This window comes from Maniola jurtina, chromosome 3 (genome assembly GCF_905333055.1).
Source record: "Maniola jurtina chromosome 3, ilManJurt1.1, whole genome shotgun sequence".
NCBI classification, from domain to species: Eukaryota; Metazoa; Arthropoda; class Insecta; order Lepidoptera; family Nymphalidae; genus Maniola; species Maniola jurtina.
In genome coordinates this window covers 3378218-3397246 of record NC_060031.1, presented here as the reverse complement: position 1 = coordinate 3397246, position 19029 = coordinate 3378218, and the positions used below count along the sequence as shown (strand labels likewise).

At 37.6% G+C, this 19029-nt stretch overlaps 1 protein-coding gene across 11 annotated transcripts in view; it reads right to left on the bottom strand.

Moving 5' to 3' along the window:
- Positions 1-19029, bottom strand: part of LOC123879995 (rho GTPase-activating protein 23) — a 473286-nt gene that overhangs the window by 83266 nt on the left and 370991 nt on the right. For 9 of the 11 annotated variants that reach the window (XM_045927897.1, XM_045927847.1, XM_045927853.1 and 6 more), the window contains 8 exons: positions 18591-18701; positions 17683-17763; positions 16779-16976; positions 15413-15466; positions 14737-14845; positions 13022-13111; positions 11608-11707; positions 11123-11206 (listed from right to left, as the gene is read on the bottom strand). In XM_045927897.1, the coding sequence (XP_045783853.1) occupies positions 11123-11206; positions 11608-11707; positions 13022-13111; positions 14737-14845; positions 15413-15466; positions 16779-16976; positions 17683-17763; positions 18591-18701 (827 nt within the window). The remainder of the gene's footprint in view (positions 1-11122; positions 11207-11607; positions 11708-13021; positions 13112-14736; positions 14846-15412; positions 15467-16778; positions 16977-17682; positions 17764-18590; positions 18702-19029) is intronic. The other 2 variants (XM_045927906.1, XM_045927914.1) reach the window with 2 other exon arrangements.

The following is a 19029-nucleotide window of genomic DNA, read 5'->3' as shown; positions in this document are numbered from 1 at the left end:
AGGGGTTTGGAAAACTTTTGTCGATACAAAATCCTAAGCAATCTTCTTATTTTACACAATCAAATGTGTGAAGTTAGAAAGATATTAAGTTTGCCGTATGACGTGGAATAGGAAAAGAGTTATAAATGTTAGGTACATAAAATATACTTGTAGCCTATAACTTTTACTATTGACATCGTTTAAGAGATGTAACCCCTGCGAATTCATACAAACGTAGTTTCTTCATTCAACATTCTCAAAGTCATCCCAGCTCAAAGATTTGTATGTAAATCTTTGAACGCGTGTAATTTTCAAACTAAGTACACATTTTTAATCAAAATCTTCAAAATTTTATTGAGTTTGATTGGTTAATATTCAAATGAGAACCAAACTACATTTGTAATGAATTTGCTGGGGATGGGGATTGCGCTTGGGTTACTTCTCTTAAGATATTTATTATCTAATCTGCAGTCATAGACGCCTGTGTGTATGGTTAGTCAATATATTTCAGCGAGCGCGTGGCATGGTCGTATATCGAATAACGTAATTTAATCTGGCTAGATTGAGTCTCGACCGATCGTCATATCTATTACGTGGAGCTTGGCAAGTTGGCACGTGTTGTGTGTTTACGGCTGGTTGCTCCGTAGAGGCAGCAAGGCACTACCAGTACCTACAATATGTGGCTTCCACACAGACCACATACATTAGTCTGTGGGCAATAGCGCCTATTTATACATTTCGCAATATTTGCATTGTTGATTGAAATCTATGTATTTATTAGTATCGTCTATAATATGTGTGTTTGTTTTTTTAAGTAAATATTTAGTACAGGTGTTACCCACTGCACAAAGTGGGATGAATAGACACACTTAAAATGCTACTCCTTCGAATAAAATCCGTTGACTAGATAAGCGATTCATTTCGAAGAATCAGGGAGCCAATTGCATTATTATTCCTAGAAAATCCTTATACAAGGTCCGAGTAATAAAAGGAGTATGTCCTTAAACGACGCAGAAATTCTGCGATATAGCTGGCCCGAAGCCGAGGGCAAAAGTTTGAGTTAATGATTGATATTATAATTTGTAGTCAGGTACCAATCTATACGAAGTATAATGAATTCCAACTGAATCTGATTAAATTACAATCAATCATCAATCAATAAGGAATGGATGTAGGCGCACGCTGATTGTGGAGTGAATGGTGTTATCTCACCGGTATTTAAATTTAATGATCAAGCACGAGTGAAATGAAAGTGAGGTGTTCTGTATAAACAACTGGCACCTCTTAGATTCAGGACCAATATCAGGATACCAGGATCATCGCATACGCACACGATGGACTAATAGGCGAAATACCGTATTAAAACATGAGGGCCTTTTGTTCCTCGCAGAAAATAGTCCCCCGTTTGCGCAGGCCCTAAGGGATATTCAACATCATCGTAATCACAACTGATACAAGTTCCATAGCTCGACTATAGTATACTATTATTATTCTTTGGCTCGATATTGGTCTCTTGAAGGAATATCCACACTCCACGGAATTAGGATTGTGGCACTGAATCCCAAATTGGAGGCATCACGGAAGTTTTGAAAAAGTGTTGCAAAAAAGACAAAAAATCTCTGCCCATTCATTAGAAGCGCCCACAGTAAATCTGTGTACCTACTTATCCGTTTATTCATTCGTAAGTTGATTCCAAGCTTTGTTTAGATGCTTTAGGTACTTAGATTGTAAAGTGGATGAAGTTAGGGCATCCAAATTACATCCAAGGCTCGCTTGCTAGGAAAACCTGATGGACGTTGTTCGAGAGAGCTGTAAGTGCACGGGATTGAGTCCCCGGGGCATCTTATTATTCAATAAGAGTAGTCAGTAAAGAGGTTTTATTGGAAAGATAAATAATATAACAAGTGTAAATTAAAAATTTATAACACCCCCGACAAGTGAAGGTTACAGTAACTAGAAAAGAGACGATAACTTAGGCTATTTTTACCCTAGAAAACCAAAAAATTCCCACGGGATTTTTGAAAAACCTAAATTGCAGATGGAGTGACGGTCATCATCTAGTACTTAAGTTATTTAAGTACTACATTATGTAAACGACCATGATATATGTACTTTTAAGAAAATGTTGAAACACACAACGAGTAAGTACACTTACCTAATTCAAATTATGTTTCCAACACTTTCGAAACCTATCGTTTAACGTTAACCTATCAACGAAATAAAATCAATAAACACATAATCATAATGGGAAAAATATTTGAGTGGAGGCCAAATGAATAGAAGCACATTCGCAGCACGCTACTCCGTCCGCACCAAGCCTGTTGCACTTATAGATACTGGTACTGAGTCTAATCGCAACTAAATAAAGTATTTGCATCTTCTTTTTATCAATGGAATAAGAAAAGGACGGACAAATTTAATTTTATTTGACACAATCTTTGCCGCGTTGTGTTTAGTCGTGTGACTTGTTACAAGTATGCCTTTAGCCTGAACAAGGGAATAAATAGCGGATACCAATTTTCATATATTAACCTCCAACGTTGCCTGCGGTCTACGGAGTGCGGTTTCAAATGCAATATGTATGGGGTATTTGTCCTTGAGAAGGTCTGATGCCGCATAAATTACCTTGAGCGTTTTCTATCTCCTAGTCTATAAAACAAAGAGTTACAAAGAGTAGACAAAAGTAGAGACGAGATCTATCTGTGAAACCTGTGATCACGGCATTTTCTTACAAATTGACAGATATATAAACTCCTTTGTCAAGTTTTTATTTTCCAACTCACATAGGATAGACACGGGTTTGTGACTCGTGCAAAATATAGGTGCAATATTCATTTATCGTTCACGAAACGTTCTCTGGTGATCCACCGCACGTCGGATGCGGTTTTACGTAAAAGCACGCTCTAATAATTCACACAGATTAAATTAAAATTTAGTCAAGGCGAAACTGAATCTACGTCTCGGGATCTTGATAACAGAACACTAATAATATTTTCAGAATTCGTAATTCAAAACAGATGCTATACGAAGATAATGCGCGCTGATAACACCAGCAGATATTTCTGTTTTGAGAGTAGGTAATTTGGAAAATCGTGATTCTAGGCTAGATTTTATTTCAGAGACTAGGCTTTTTCACGACATACTCGTATATTTCTTAGAAAATCGTCTCTCGATTATTACTGTAATTACATATAAACTTTATTTTTTTATAGTTAGGTATATTTGTGCAAAAATATAAAATACAATGTGGCACTATGTATGTCTATTTATGTACAAAATTGGATAAAGTATGATCTTACGTCGAAAGAATACAGTCTCAGGATAAATTAACTCAAAGTACTTATTCAAATTAGCTACTGTTGTATACAGTAGATTGTTATTTGAACTTGTAAATGGTGATAATTATTACGTCAACATAAAACTAAAGCTAAGAGGGTTTCAAACGCACCCAGGTCTGAGAAGAGCCCACAACGAACTCAGCCGGGTGATTTGTGCACCTAAGCATTTTTATTCCCGTTTGATACGACGCGCGACGCTCAGTGCCATTTCCAAAGCTTTAGCATTTCGCCTTCACCTTCTTAGTGCAGTTAGCCCATAAATAGTAAACGCAGGCGAGACAAGGCGAGGTGTAGGAGTGCGTAAATAAACTGTATTTACTTATAAGTGTCTTTAAATACATACCTAGCTGTAAACACAGATCTACAGTGAAATTGATTTTATATAAAATATAGTATAATAGATAAACAATTGATGGCCATTTATATTATAATTAGCTGACGTCCGCGACTTCGCCCGCGTGGATTTAGGTTTTTCGAAATCCCGTGGGAACTCTTTGGTTTTCTGGGATAAAAAGTAGCCTATGTGCTAATCCAGGATATTATCTATCTCCATTCCGAATTTCTGCCAAATCCGTCCAGTAGTTTTTGCGTGAAGGAGTAAGAAACATACACACACACACACACACACACACACATACAAACTTTCGCCTTTATAATATTAGTGTGATGTCCTCTTGACCTAATTGCAGCCATGGCGGCCAATCTCCACAGAGATTAGCCAGCGGGGCGGGACATATTATGGTGCGCAAGTGTGTACACAAACATTAATATACTCTCTATTCCCTTAGGTACCTCTGATGGGATGGCAATCCAACACGACCGGAGAGTGATCAAGCGCAGGACCGGCGACTTTCTTTAGGTCACGCAAGTGAACCACCGCATATTTCCTAACTCTTGGCTGATAATTTCTTGATCGATAAACCAAAACATAACCATTTTTGGCTCGTCCTGGGAACTGAATACCGTATCCGTCATCCGCAGTCGTGTGATAAACTTCTAAAAGGTTACTTACTCACATCCAAAAATAAGCCAATTAGCACATGAATGAATCAAACGAGTCGAATATCGAACAAAAGCCTAAAAACGTGTATTACATCAGGAAAAGCATTAAGTCTAACCAGGTCAGCTCGCCTGAGATTCCGGAGTGATACAACGCAAACGATGCAATCCCTCGCATAAAAGTTCATTTGCAAATTGTTACCCCTAAATCAAATGGTTTATAGAGCTTTAAATCTTCCCTTTCCAGGACAAGAAACCGTGTCAAAGCTTAATCATAAGTGCAATAAAACCTAACTTACTAAAGAGGCAGTTTAGATATGTTGCAAAGGAGATGTGAATGGTAGAGATTAAACTAGAGGATACCCGCGACTTCATCCGCGTGGATTTATGTTTTTAAAGATCCCGTGGGAACTGTTTGATTTTCCGAGATAAAAAGTTGTCTATGTCAATAACATGGACGCAAGTTACCTCGGTACCAAATTTCATACAAATCGGTTGAGCGGTCTTTAGGGATCCCGTGGGAACTCTTTGATTTTCCAGAATAAAAAGTAGCCTATGTCCGTCCCCGGGATATAAGCAAACTCTGTACAAAACGTCAGAGTCGATTAAACTGTTGGGCCGTGAAAAGGTAGCAGACACACAGACAGACAGACACACTTTCGCATTTATAATATTAGTATGGATTAAATTGACATATTTGGTTGCAATGCCTCATAAATAGCACTTTAATTTTAAATTCTGAAATTAATGTTTTAATGTTTAAAAAACAGTGAAATAAATTAGTACCAAGTCATTGCCAAAAAGATTCTACAAAACATACAAAGGAGTCTGTCGTTATTAAAAAGATTCTTCTACAAAATGGGGAACCAAACAAACTAAAGCTTCATCTGACTCCCAGCCAGTTTTGCGGTTTTAACGAAATTCTGCTTAAACGAAACCTGTACTTACTTACATGCCCTTATTTTGCAAAATGTTTTATTGTTACAAGATTCAAACATGTTGTAACGTTCAAAGGGCGAAGGGAAATAAATTAGGCACAAACTATATTTCCGTAATCCATTTTACTTCGTGGCGATTACATGACTGACGCGGGTGCTCCAGTTTTCTATGTACCCACATTACACCCCCACACTTGATAAATACTTAAAATCTTACATACTAAGCTATAAAAATACTAAAGTCTATACTAAATACAAAATAAAAGCAAATCAAAGTTTATTAAAAGGTTTCCTTATTCTACATTGTCTCAGTGGACGCGGCTCCGGCGTTATTGCGCGAGCCGGTGAGGTACTGCGGCGGCGGGTCTGAGCCGGAGACTCGTTACTCTCCACGGCATCTTGGAACTCCGGTGAAGCCGGAGTATTCGTATGGACCTTATCTGACCCTGTCGAGCTACCCGGTGTAACTGGCGCTTCAATGTCACCTCGTGTGGACCGCTCCGGCTGGACCTGCTCCGATAAAGCCGCCGGCGATTGAGGATCTGTGCTAGACTCCTGATTTAAGCTTGTAGTAGGACAAGCGAGAGAAAACCTGGTGGACCGTTTCTTAAGTTGATCGATGTGCCTATGAACTAAGTCTCCATCCTGACCTCTGACTTTATAATTGCTTGGACCGGTACATTCCACGACCTGACCCGGGACCCACTTTTCTCTCTTAAGATACTGCCTATACCACACTTCATCCTCTGGTTTTACCTCCCTTTCTACTCCTTTCGCCATTTCTCTTTGATGTTGCTGTACCTTAGCTACTTTCCTCTCCCTATCCGGTTTTAAAGCGTCTAGTTTGGTCCGAAGCCGCCTACCTAACAGCAACATGGCGGGGCACTCCCCGGTGGTCGAATGCCGTGCTTTGCACGCGTGGGTTCGGATCCCATCCTCGTCGCCACTGTAACGTTCAGAGGGCGAAGGGAAATAAATTAGGCACAAATTATATTTCCGTAATCCATTTTACTTCGTGGCGATTACATGACTGACGCGGGTGCTCCTGTTTTCTATGTACCCACATTACACATGTACAGCTAGTTAAAACAAAAAAATATTTATACTTAATCGATGATAAACTGCTATACCTACCTAATGATAATTAGGTACCTATGTACGTACACAAACAGTAATGACATAAAATTATTACAGGCTAATATTTAAACAAAATATAGTCAGACCAGACCGACAAATTACCATCAAAATCAAATACCGAGTTCATTAAAATGTATTTGGATTAACCACTTCATTACGACAAGCACTGTAAATTGAATATTATATAGGTATTTGAATAGGGCGGAATTTAATAAACAGTGTATAATTAATATGAATTACGTGGGGTATCGTTATTTAATCATTTGAAACAATACGTAACTCTGTAGTGTTTATACTGACACCTATTTTGTAAATTTGTACATAAGTCGACGTATTCTTACACAGGCATAAAATATTCCAGGCTTAACATATTCTTGTCTGATATAAATTAAAACACTATTTTTTTTTTACCTAGCTGTAGTGCGAATTAAAGTTAACTAAGCTTTTTTTTATTATTTCCATACTAATCTGTAAATGCAAAAGCGTCTATGTGTCTGCTACCTTTTCACGGTCCATTTTTACCGATTTTGATGAGAAAAGAGAGTCTACGTCCTGTCCCGAGAAGGATGAAGTTATGGGCATCATCTTAAAAAATGGCGTTAAAATTTTTGTGGTAACTAAATATTTTTTTGATGAAACTCGATGCATCCTTGCAATGCAAAACGTACTTGCGTTTGGTGGTAGGTGTTTATAAAGAGACATTTCGAGTACAAAAAGGTTTTGGCATGCAGTTTTATCACCACAAACTCTTCGAGCTGTTTCATAACCTTCTAAATTAGACCTCAACGTTTCAAACTTCGCATCAGACTTTCTTGTGTCAAGAGTCAATTGCATTAAACTCTGCTTACACTTCGCCTAGCTACTAAAGTGCAGTTCATGTTATCTGAACACTAATAAACGTCTGGAAACGCTAGCTTTCAGTTCTCGGAACACCTAAATCTAATAGCGGAATGTCTTCCGTGAAAGTGAAATTATTATTTATCAAAAATGATCTCTATTTTCAGGGCCCTAAGGAATTATTGGGGCGCGAGTGATCGCAGAAGGGGTATCGAAACGTTAAAGCGATGTTCGTTATTGCGCCGAGAAATATGTAGGCTGTATTAATGAAATGGCAAATGGTCTTCAAAGCAAATTAAGTTTATTGCCGTCCTTTGATCAGTGGGAGAATTCGCCGGCGTGAGCGAACAGCTTGGGCTATTAAATAATATCTAAGCAAATCAATTTTACATAATATATAGGTATTAGGTAAGTATTGTTCAAATAAAACTGATAGGTACTGAAATATTGTAAGTGATGGACATAATTGACTGAATCATAATCATAACTTCAAATCACTTAGTTACAAGGTTAGGGCCCTTTAGTGAATTACTTATAGAGAGAGATTCCGTAAGGGCCAGACCTTTATCATTTTATAAAAGCTGAAAGTTTATAGTAGAAAGGTATTTTTAACCCCCGACCCAAAAAGAGGGGTGTTATAAGTTTGACGTGTGTATCTGTGTATCTGTGTGTCTGTGTATCTGTGTATCTGTGTATCTGTGTATCTGTGTATCTGTGTATCTGTGTATCTGTGTATCTGTGTATCTGTCTGTGGCATCGTAGCGCCTAAACGAATGAACCGATTTTAATTTACTTTTTTTTGTTTGAAAGGTGGCTTGATCGAGAGTGTTCTTAGCTATAATCCAAAAAAATTGGTTCAGCCGTTTAAAAGTTATCAGCTATTTTCTAGTTTTCTTGTAGAAAAGAAGGTTAGATAACCCTTAGGTTCATAATATTCAAGTGTCAATTGACAAATGTCAAGCTGTCAAGATGGACGTTGCCTAGATATACTTACATAATTATTTATTTGAAAATGATTTGTCGGGGGTGTTGAAAATTTTTAATTTACACTTGTTTCTATAATAAGATTATCAAGTAGTCACCAGCAAGCTATAGGTTTCTAATAAGACATTTTAGATCTAGGTACATAGAGAGAAAAATTGCGTTCATCAAATTGTACTTTTATCGCCTACGTAGGTAGATGTAACGCACCCACGTCAGTTTAATTTGTCGTTTAAAGGAAAGGATGGCACGCTTCTTACGTAAGCGGTTAATTTGTGCACTGTAGTGACATTTATACAGTGCGTGAAAGGTCGCTTGTGATGTGCGCTTAAAATAATATCATTGAAGTTTATAGGAGTTGGTGAATGAAGATTAATGTGGCCCGGTTTATTTTATTAATAATTTTTAAATCAAAAGCTACCTAAACTTCTTACAAGACCTTGTGGTTGGTTTATTTCATCAACACTGTTTTCCAGCGATCGCAGGTTGGTTCAATAATGAATAAGCGTGCTGATAAAGGCATGCGTATTTTGTTTGTTGGTTCGAATATCATCAACATCACAGCAAAACAACAAACCACAGGTAAAGCTTTACGCGTGCGTCACACAGGCCGTGCGAGTCCGATTTAGGTTTGGACGAAAACAAAGCATAACAGCTACGTTAACGTTTACGTAAGTGAAAATAATGCTTTCTGAAGAAATTATTGGATATGACATGTTACTTTCCTCGTATCTCTTTTTAACCCCCGATCAAAAAAGAGGGGTGTTATAATTTTGACGTGTGTATCTGTGTATACGTGTATCTGTGTGTGGCATCGTAGCTCCTAAACGAATGAACCGATTTTAATTTTATTTTTTTTTGCTTGAAAGGTGGCTTGATCGAGAGGGTTCTTAGAGCTATAATTGAAGAGAATCGGTTCAGTCGTTGAAAGTTATCAGCTATTTTCTAGTTTTTTTATAGAGGGGTTTGTCTCGGGGGTTTTTTAAATTTTGAGTAAATAGCTGTAAATTTCATGAATTTAAGCTGTTATTACCAAGCTAAAAAAATTTAATGAGTTGATCGCATACAGATTTAGCATTGACTATTTTGTTTAAAATTGATTAGTCTCACTTAAAATTTCCTCGTTTTTATACTTTATCTACGTCGGTTATCATAGGCCACATGGTATTTTAACCGAAAACGTCTTTTAATTATTTCAAATTCTAAAAGCATCTGTTGCTTTAGAATTGCATCTGGCTAAAATAAGTTACCGAAACTTCTACAATCAGCCATTGCTAGGTATATTATGGTGTGCGCACACCATAACAGTCCAAGGCGCGAGGAAGCCAGGTGTGGTACCTATATGGTGTAAAGGAAATATGACTATTAATATGTTAACACGATAGCTGTTGAATACGTAATGCGAATATTTTTGGCCATAATTACCACAATATTTATTTGCTTTGTGAAATATATGTGTGTATTGTGTTAAACTCTTTAATGAGGCCGTTCGGCCATATGGCGTAAGGATGTGCAAGTTTTCTTCATAATTATCATAAGTAGCTACTTATTTTATTATTTTCGAGATAATGATATTGCACCATTGAACTTTGGGAAATCGCATGAGAACGGCAATTTCAGAAGGATTAAATGGATAACCGTATATTTGAAATACCTTTTTAATTAAAACAAGTAAGTATTTAAAGTAAAGTAAAAAGTAAAATATTCTTTATTGTATACCAACAAGACATAGTAATATATAAATATAAGTTTGAAGCGTTTAAAGGAAATTCTATAAAATTTTGAGGAATCTTTTCGATACTTATACTTACCCATTTATATATTTATGTACAAATTGGTTTTCTTAAAACCTAGTCTCTAGAAATATACCAGATTGATTTTCAGCGATAATGCCACTTTACGTTGTTTTTGTACGATAAGAGATAGAAGTGTATTTAATTCTATTAAGTATATAAAGAGAGATTATAACGATTACTTTTTACGATTTACTTATGAACATACACCATCATAAATATAATACTTTTCTATATTTAACTTAAAAATACTCAGACACGCCTTTGACCATAATATTTGTAAGTTAAAAACAACGCGCAGGAAAAAGACCATAAAAACAATATCCCATTAGCTTAAATTATTTGCACTAAGCTAAGTGTATAAACAGAGCGTACACGCGGGCCCATTGAACTACAAGGTTGTAAGGAATATTGCTTGTTTTGTAAAAAATAAGTATGAGGATGGAATTTTTTACCAAAAATAATTAATTAATTATTAGATACCTAAACACCTACCTACTTAGGTAAACATATTGTATTGTGTATTTTATAGTATGACATAATATCTAATTAGCTTTTTTCATGAATACTTTCTATCTTTGGTGTACGCACTGGTTTCCCTCGGGTGAATTTAAAAAAAGTTTTTAGTAAAAAAGTGTAGGTATGTTGTAGAGCAAATACGCATACTTAATTTCTATTGAGAATGAAGAACATAATAATAATATGTAATGAAATGACCTCAAACCAAGTAAGTACAAAATAAAGCAATGCATTGGCGGATCTTCTGGTACTGCAAAATGTTCATGGGCGGCGGTAATCACTTAACATCAAGTGACACGGCTGCTCGTTTGCTCGCTATTTTTTTTAAAGCTTTGCTGCGCTGTGCTCTTTCGCTCCTCTGATTGTTTATAGTAAGAATAAAATTAATGCACTTTATCACTGCACGCGCGGCTAGAAAGACAGAGAGCTCCTGCCTGAAATTTTTCTTACAAAAACTTTCTGCCGCTTACACCGAGAAGTAGCCGAGTATGCGGCGTGTTCAGTTTAGGACACTAGTATGTTACTTTATCACTCGTAATATGTCTTCCTATGATTCAAGGTAAGTTTTTATCCGTTGGTGTATAAGCATAGGACCACTGACCTGCGTGGGATGGTTCCGGTACAGGTAGAGCTTGGTGCCCTGCAGCACGGCCCACACCTGCTTCCACGATCTGTCGCTCGCGCGCTAAACAAGTATTACATCATACTTAGTAATATACCATTACTTGATTTTAAAATAAACTTAAAGCTAGCTTAATCTAATCGAAGAGCGGTGATAGCTTAGTGGGTAAATCGTCGAGCTGTGCGGATGTCAAGGGTTCGATCCCGGTCACGCATTACTTTTCGTTATGTCCATTTTAAGTATCAATCAAGGAATCAAGGATTTTAAATATCACTTACAGTGAAAGAAAACACCGGAGGAAACCTGCATGCCTGAGAGATCTCCATAATGTGTTGAAGGGCATGCGAACTCTTTCTTTACATTCCATATTTTAGGATCCCAAGAGGTGACGACATGGAATATTGAAGTTGCAAAAGTAGTACCTAGTATTTATATAATAAATAGTTGAGTACATAAGTATTCACCTTTCCGTTGCTGACCACCATCTTGATCTGAACGTTGCCTTGAACGTCCGCCTCCAAAGATTCGATGCTCTCAGTCGTCTCCTGCCCTTTCTTCTCAGGACTGCACACGGGAATATTGTCAAAGTTAGAGGTAACCCATTTACATATTATATTTATTAACGTCAAAAAATCATTCTTAATATCTGTATTAATTTTCTGGACTATCAGAAGACGCGACCCATGACGGAAATCCAATTTTATAGCTTGATATATAACGCTTCACTGAGATGGTCCGTGGCTTGTTGCGATGAATGATCCCTTGATTTTTACGAAAACTGTCATCTTTCCGCAACTCGCATCCTAACTCACAAACCGTCTCAGTGAAACGGTAGGTATACCTATAGTTTATAAGTTCACACTAGGGCCTTTGATACAACGCTATGCTATACCTATAATTCGACATGACGATCGGGGCGGGGACACCCCGCACACCTTCACATCCCCCGCGCTAACCTCGTGCAGGTTAGCGTGGATGACGTGCGGGTGTGCAGGGCGTCCCCCCGCCTCACACCCCGATAGCCATGTCGACCTGTCACGAACTATATACTCAAATTCATTTATTTACAGGTTTAAGATTAACAAAATGTGTGAAAAGCTAATTTAATTAAAAAACATTTACATTTAGATACCTTTAGCACAAGGGCAACTAACAAACATGCTTTATATTACGAAAATGGGACACAAAACGGACTAAAACCAGAAAACATGCAGTTCATATACATAACATAAAACATATAGGATTCATATTGCAATACATGCAATGACTTTAAACTCTTTATTTGCCGCTAATCGCGCTGCTATATACAACTAATTAAAAACTTAAACATAACAAAATAAAAAACATTGAACCTATAAAACTTCGCCAAAAGGCTGGACGCATTAACCACTAGCTAGCAGCTACTACCTACTGCCCGAGCGTCTAACCTTTAGCAGCTTTATCATCTAAAGAAGAAGTTCAAGCTTCATTAAGAAGGCATAAAATACCTAAAATGCTTCCATTTAGATGCTCGAGCCGTCCCGCAGCGTCTTGATGGAAGCATATTAAGCTTTTAAAAATTGGATAGGTACTCAGCTGCTTGAAAAATAAAAGCGATCGCTCAGGTTAAAGTAGCCAATGGGCGACCAGCCTAAGGACAAATAGTGGACATTTCTGTTAGAGTGTAACTATAAAAAACAAAGCCTATGAGATTATTGTTTAATGAAATTATGAAGTCGATGTAATGATGTTTGGCTTTGTACAATATTTCTCAAGTGAAACTTGAGAAGAATTTTGCGGACATCTAGCGCCATCTATCATTCGAACGCTGTAAGCAGCCACACATTGTGAAGCGTCATCTATCGGCGAGTAGCGAAATCGCGTCGTCATGCGACGTACCGCTCTGGGAGGGTGGCTTGGGGGTCGAATATTCTCAGCAGCGGTGTAATGTCTTCAGTGAATCGTGGAGGTCGCCATTTTCGGTAAGCACTGCATTTTATCACGGAAAAACACAGATACAAAAACCATTCGGAACCCGTTCTTAAACACTCGTTTGTTAGATAATGATATAGACAAATAATTATCATTTTCAACAAAATCTATCTACAACAAACAATGTGATACATTTGACAAGGACAAAAATTCTGATCACACATTTGGGACGAGATTCTTGCGCCGATCAAAATATAATTGCTAAGGCAACTTTAAATCAAGTAACTTTAGGTATATTTTCCTTTGACGTTTTCGGTGTTTCGGGAGTTTCGATGCTAGGATTCTATGAATGATGGCAAGATAAAATTTCATACTAACCCTACACCTTTGCAATACACATAATACAAGTTTGCTTTCGGTGGATTTCGTCTTTAGAAACACAATAATGTCAAAATAAAATAGAGACTAATAAAGCGTCTCTTTTTAAACCGTACATTTCAGTTCTACCAATTTTTATTTCACTACGATGTATGGACCAATTTGAAACTTATTAAAAGGCACGTTAGGTCCCTTTTACGTTCATGTAACAGTATTTTGATACACAAAATCTATTAACTGGGCGATATGTGCAACTTTGTACTATCTATTGATCATACTATTTTTGATCCTATGCGGTAATGGCCGTGGCCAGGTGAATCGTTCTAATGAAATCATCTTTTGTATTGTCAATATTGCGGAGGGGGAAGGTTGCGATTCGTCCGTAATGTGCGATCAGCATAATAATGGTGTACTATATTTCTACTGAATTACAAGGACCAAATATATGTTAACGTAAATTGACAAATGTATTGAAAGTTAACTACTCAGGGTCTAAACAGGCAGGCTCTTGGGAGTACAAGACATGTTCATTTATATCTGCCACGCTTTAATCTTCAATCACATCATTAAAGACCAATTCAAAATAACATGAAATACCCACAACTACTTCTTTTACTACAACTAAACTATTAAATATTACGTCCTGTCAAAGAAAACACCAAGGTGCAAATAAATAATCTATTGTTGTGGTTCTGATGCGGTAGAAGGTGATCGGAGTCATGCATTTTTTAACGAGCGAAGCGAGGTCTCCGAGTCTACTTGGCTGAATTTACATTTGTCTGTCCGTCCGTCTGTCACGAGCTTCAGAACTTTAAAATTAGTGGTTTTAAATTAAATTTAAATTAATTGCCTGAAGGCTAACTAATATTAACTTTAGTCAAGTATCAAATAGAAATAAAACTATTGCACTTTTCCCTGTAAAATATGAAAAAAGCGAGCTCCTGCTTTTTGGCAAAACTTTACAATTGTGTTTTGAAAAGTAGATGGTGAACCAAAAATTTAATATTAATTTGTGGTGTGGTGTCTTGGACCCTAACAAGGTACAAAAAAATAGGTGGTCTGAACTCAAAGGCTTTGGTTGAGGCCTTGAGGTCTTGGTTCGGAGCGAAGCACTAGAGACTTGCCGTGCGCTTCCATTGGTCGATCACCCCGCGTTGCAATCATAAGCTTATAGTTACTACCCTTTACAATATAGCTTAGCTTATTTGCACCGTAGTATTAACTGGGCTACACTAGAGAAGACTCTGGCAGATAAAAATGTATCAAATTATTAGAGGTAAAACCAAATAAGTGAAAAGTTATACCTTCTAAGGCCGTGATGATCTGCATCAGGTTCGACGTCACTGTCCAAATGAAGCCGGTCACCCCAAGTCGCTTTTAGGTAGGACACCCTTCGCATTGCACGCTCCTCTTCTGTTAAGGAAAAAATAATTATTAAAGACAAGTTGGGCAAGATTTACAAAAAAATGTCTAAAAATCTTACCCTAACTTTGATTTAGATAGGTTTGACCAGGATAAACCTATCTAAATCAAAGTTTGCTATTCTGCCAAATGGCTTAGGATAGTAAGCAAACTCTGGGTTCATATCTACTGGCAATTTTATACGAAGAAGTTTTCACTTGATTACCTTCCGCTTGCAAGATTGTTACTTTTTTGCGCTAAAATTATAAGTTTAGTAATATAACGCAGATCATAACTAACAAAGCAAAGTGGTCATTCACTTTGGACAGTTGAGGTTGGGTTCAATTAGAAAGTCGACAATCGACTCTATTTAAAATAATCCACTAAGAAATGAGACTACAGAAAATTATTTGACGAGCAAACTATAACAAATTACCTACATAAGTTTATTTACACACACAATATTTACTTGAGTTTTATCGATTCGGGTTTTATCAATAACCGGTAGTATAATGATTAAAGATTATTACATGATAATGAAAGATAGTGAATTTATTTAAAGAATAATCGAAAACTAACCTCCGAGATGTGCATCTTTTTTATGTCGTCTCGTCACTATGTCGTCAGCAAATCCTGTTGAGGAACATTCCCGTTTAAACTTCTGTTAAGATCTACTTAGGATCAAGGTTAATATATTAAAACATCGAGGGTAACGAACGGTTAGTCGGCATTAGTAGCATACGAAGCACACAACAACGCATTCCGTTAATACTGCTCTCAGCAAAGAAGATAGGTTAGAATACATAGAGCTCCCTCCCTTTTCTATTCTCCTGTATCTTTGTCGGATTTATTAAAGCCATGCAGGTAATTTAGAAAACAACAAACAAGAAGTTAACTTCCAATGAAATACAAAATGTGTCTGATCTGGCTTTATAAACAAAAAGAATGAAAAATTGTGTTTTGATTTTAGTTACAACTCTGTTCTGTCTGTGTTTCATAAATGTTTTAAAACGTGTTGAAGCTCGGCTTCTTGAAAGCTTTCACGGTCATTTCACAAATGATTGTGGGTCAGTGCAGGATATATTTTTTTACTATCATTCTTAATACTCGAGCTTCCAGAAACTAATTTTAAACAGTTAATTTGCCACAGTTATTAAGTGTGGACAGGGAAGTAGTAAACAGGGGAATAGCAGTACTAATTAACAATAGGTATCTTAGTTTAGTTATGTTCAGGAAAAATCTTTCATAAAAACATGTAGAAATTAATTGTGAAATTAATCTGCGTTTACTTTCTTCGTCGACAAATCGTATATTTGCAACTGCAACTGTTCTAATGGACACTATGCCTGTGCAAAAATTACTACGTGCAAAGTCGCACGCTCAGAATGTATGTACAACGCGTGTCAATAAAGAAACGAATCGAAACGAAGCGGCGCTATTCATTCCGTCTCACTCACATACTATGCCACAAAGTAAGGAGATTATTACTGGTATAGGTTTGACGAAGCCATCAAGACAGAGCAATCTTCCGGTAAGTGCGGGCAGTTACCACGAGATCAAAGGCGACGGACTACTGTGTCTCTTTATGCTGTGAGATCGAATGATTAACGCTGCTCTTTTCGATTCGTTTCAATATTGGCACGAGTTATAGATGTTCTATTTCACGAGACCGCTAAGCTTTGGTTGTAGTGAATGTACAGATAAGCGTTAACGAATTTGTGTGCGTAACGTAAATCGCGTCGTGGTCGAGACTGCTCCACGCACGCTATAACAATGTATACGTGTCCACTACACAAACATAGCCAAACGGTCTTGGTAAATATAATATTTGTACATATGTCCACTATTCGAGCAGCTGCAGATGCGTGGAGCACTGTGGACGCAACACAGGGAGGGAGCGTTAGCGTTGTCAGGAAGACGAGGCGTGTTTGTCGGTGTCGGGGACCTGAGTCGGCGGGCGTGGTGGGCGTGGTGGGCGTGGGCGAGGGCGAGGTGTGCGCCGAGGCCGAGGCCGATGCGTCGGAGGGCGGCGCGAGGCTCAGCTGCGTCGGCCTCTGCGGACCCTCGCCCGGCAGCGACACCCGGTTCATGGCCTCCATTTGCTCTCTGTTCAGCCCCATACGTCTCTTCGCGTGACTGCCATCTTGGGGCGGAACATGCCGTTAGTGCCGCTCCACGCGAGTACGTCCAATGGTAGGTAACGTGCAACCGCCGATAAAGCGTTTGCGATGCCAGAGCGAGTGTAAAATCCACTCATCGGTAGATGGCGTTATATTAGCGATTTATTGTCAAAGAAAATGTCAAGTATCAAATAGGTACGCTTTGTAAAGTAAACCAGCTCGGCTGCTTAGTTGAATTTACAATAAACTACCCTGTTTTCGTTGGACCTTTTCCACCGAAATAGAAAAAAGATACACAAAAAATTATTTAAAAATTATTTGTTAACTATAACAACATCTACCGGCAAGAATATCCCCATTTATATCGATAATATAATAATTATTATCATAAGTAAAAATAGGTAGATATGTATATATATGAACGTAGTAGGTATGCACTTTGTACTTTGTATAATACAAAAATATAAAACATGTGAAATACAGCCAAGCATGAGTGATTTATCAAACATACCTGTTATAAATAAATAAATAATGCATCAAAAATAAATACTGTATGTAAAAATATAGCCTATTTGCTTAGATAAATTGTTATTTTCAGATTTCCTCCTATTTACTTACTACTCATAAATTATCATAATATTAAGATTTATGTAAAAGGCGAAAACCTGAATTGGGAAATAAATATTTCAAAAGTGATATAAAATGAGTGACGAAGCGATGCAAGCTCACCTGTGGCATGATGTCTTCTAATGGATAATCCTTCACTACCGGTACTATTCGACCTTGTTCGCATTTGAACCTTTTCAGTTTCTACAATACAACAAAATATTCTAATTAGGCTAGCTATGAGTTTAGGTGTAAAACTAATGTTTCAGCTACGTATTTTGTTCCTGCACTAGGCCCCCTATAGAAATTCGGCTTTGGCCACCTTCAACTAAAAATCCACCTTCGGCCAAACCTTCGGCTTCGGCCAAAATGAGCCAAAGTTTTGGCCGACGCCGAAGGTTTCTATCAAGCGACGAAATTGAACGAGATGGTACTAATGCGCGAGAGTGCAATGGAAGAGACAAAGTAAGGCAGAAAGGGGCCACATTTAACATAAAATACTATTTTGTTCAATTTTACCCAATCTTGTACTGAATTCTTAAGGCTTTGCCCGTGTAAATAGCATCTAGATCTACTCAACTCTACATCACCTTACTATTCGATTTTACAAAATATGCATCGTAATCACTAGTTAAGAATGAAACATAAGGTTGCGAGACTGCACACTGCTTTGTATAAAAATGTATTGATATATAGCATTTCAGATACGTGATCTTTGGCAGTTGAAAACGCAGTGTCGCGATCGCGTATTTCAAAGTCTACCACAAAGTATTTTGATACTGATTTATGGCCGATTCACACCAATTGCGTAAGCAGCACGTACGTCGTGCACGTAACACGTGCATAGTGACACGCGTAAACCCATAGACGTAACTGCACGCATTACGTCTACGTGAACGTTCACGCCACGCAAGCGGTATGCCATGTTTCATACAGTTCCATACATTACAACTCAATGGTACGCGCTACGTCTACGCTTACGCAACGCTTACGCAGCCTGTGTGAACAAGCTCTAAAAATATGATATTCACCGGGCATAATGTATCCATCAGGAGGTGGGCAATGGAGGTGTTTGCTGCCGGTTATCATCAGCTGGTTGCCTGACAAACTGCCGCCGAGGATTGACGACTCCTGCTCTAAATCTGAAAAAGTAAATCATAAAATTAATGTAAGAATAATATGTAGACTGTAATAATATTATTGAAAAAGTGGCCAATAGAACAGCAGAACCACCACAATCAGGACATATAGGTTAACCTATGTGTTATTTTGACCACTTACTTCAGCGTCTAAAACTTAATTTGATTTTAGAGAAACTGCAAATGAGTTGCTGGCTTTAAAAAAATTACATTACCTATTTTTGAAAAACCTCAGAAGTAATATGCTACCAGTAACCAGACAAACATTATTTCCATGTAACTATAAACGGCTTCAAACCTTGTCTAATAACAGCAATATCAGTGCTCACAT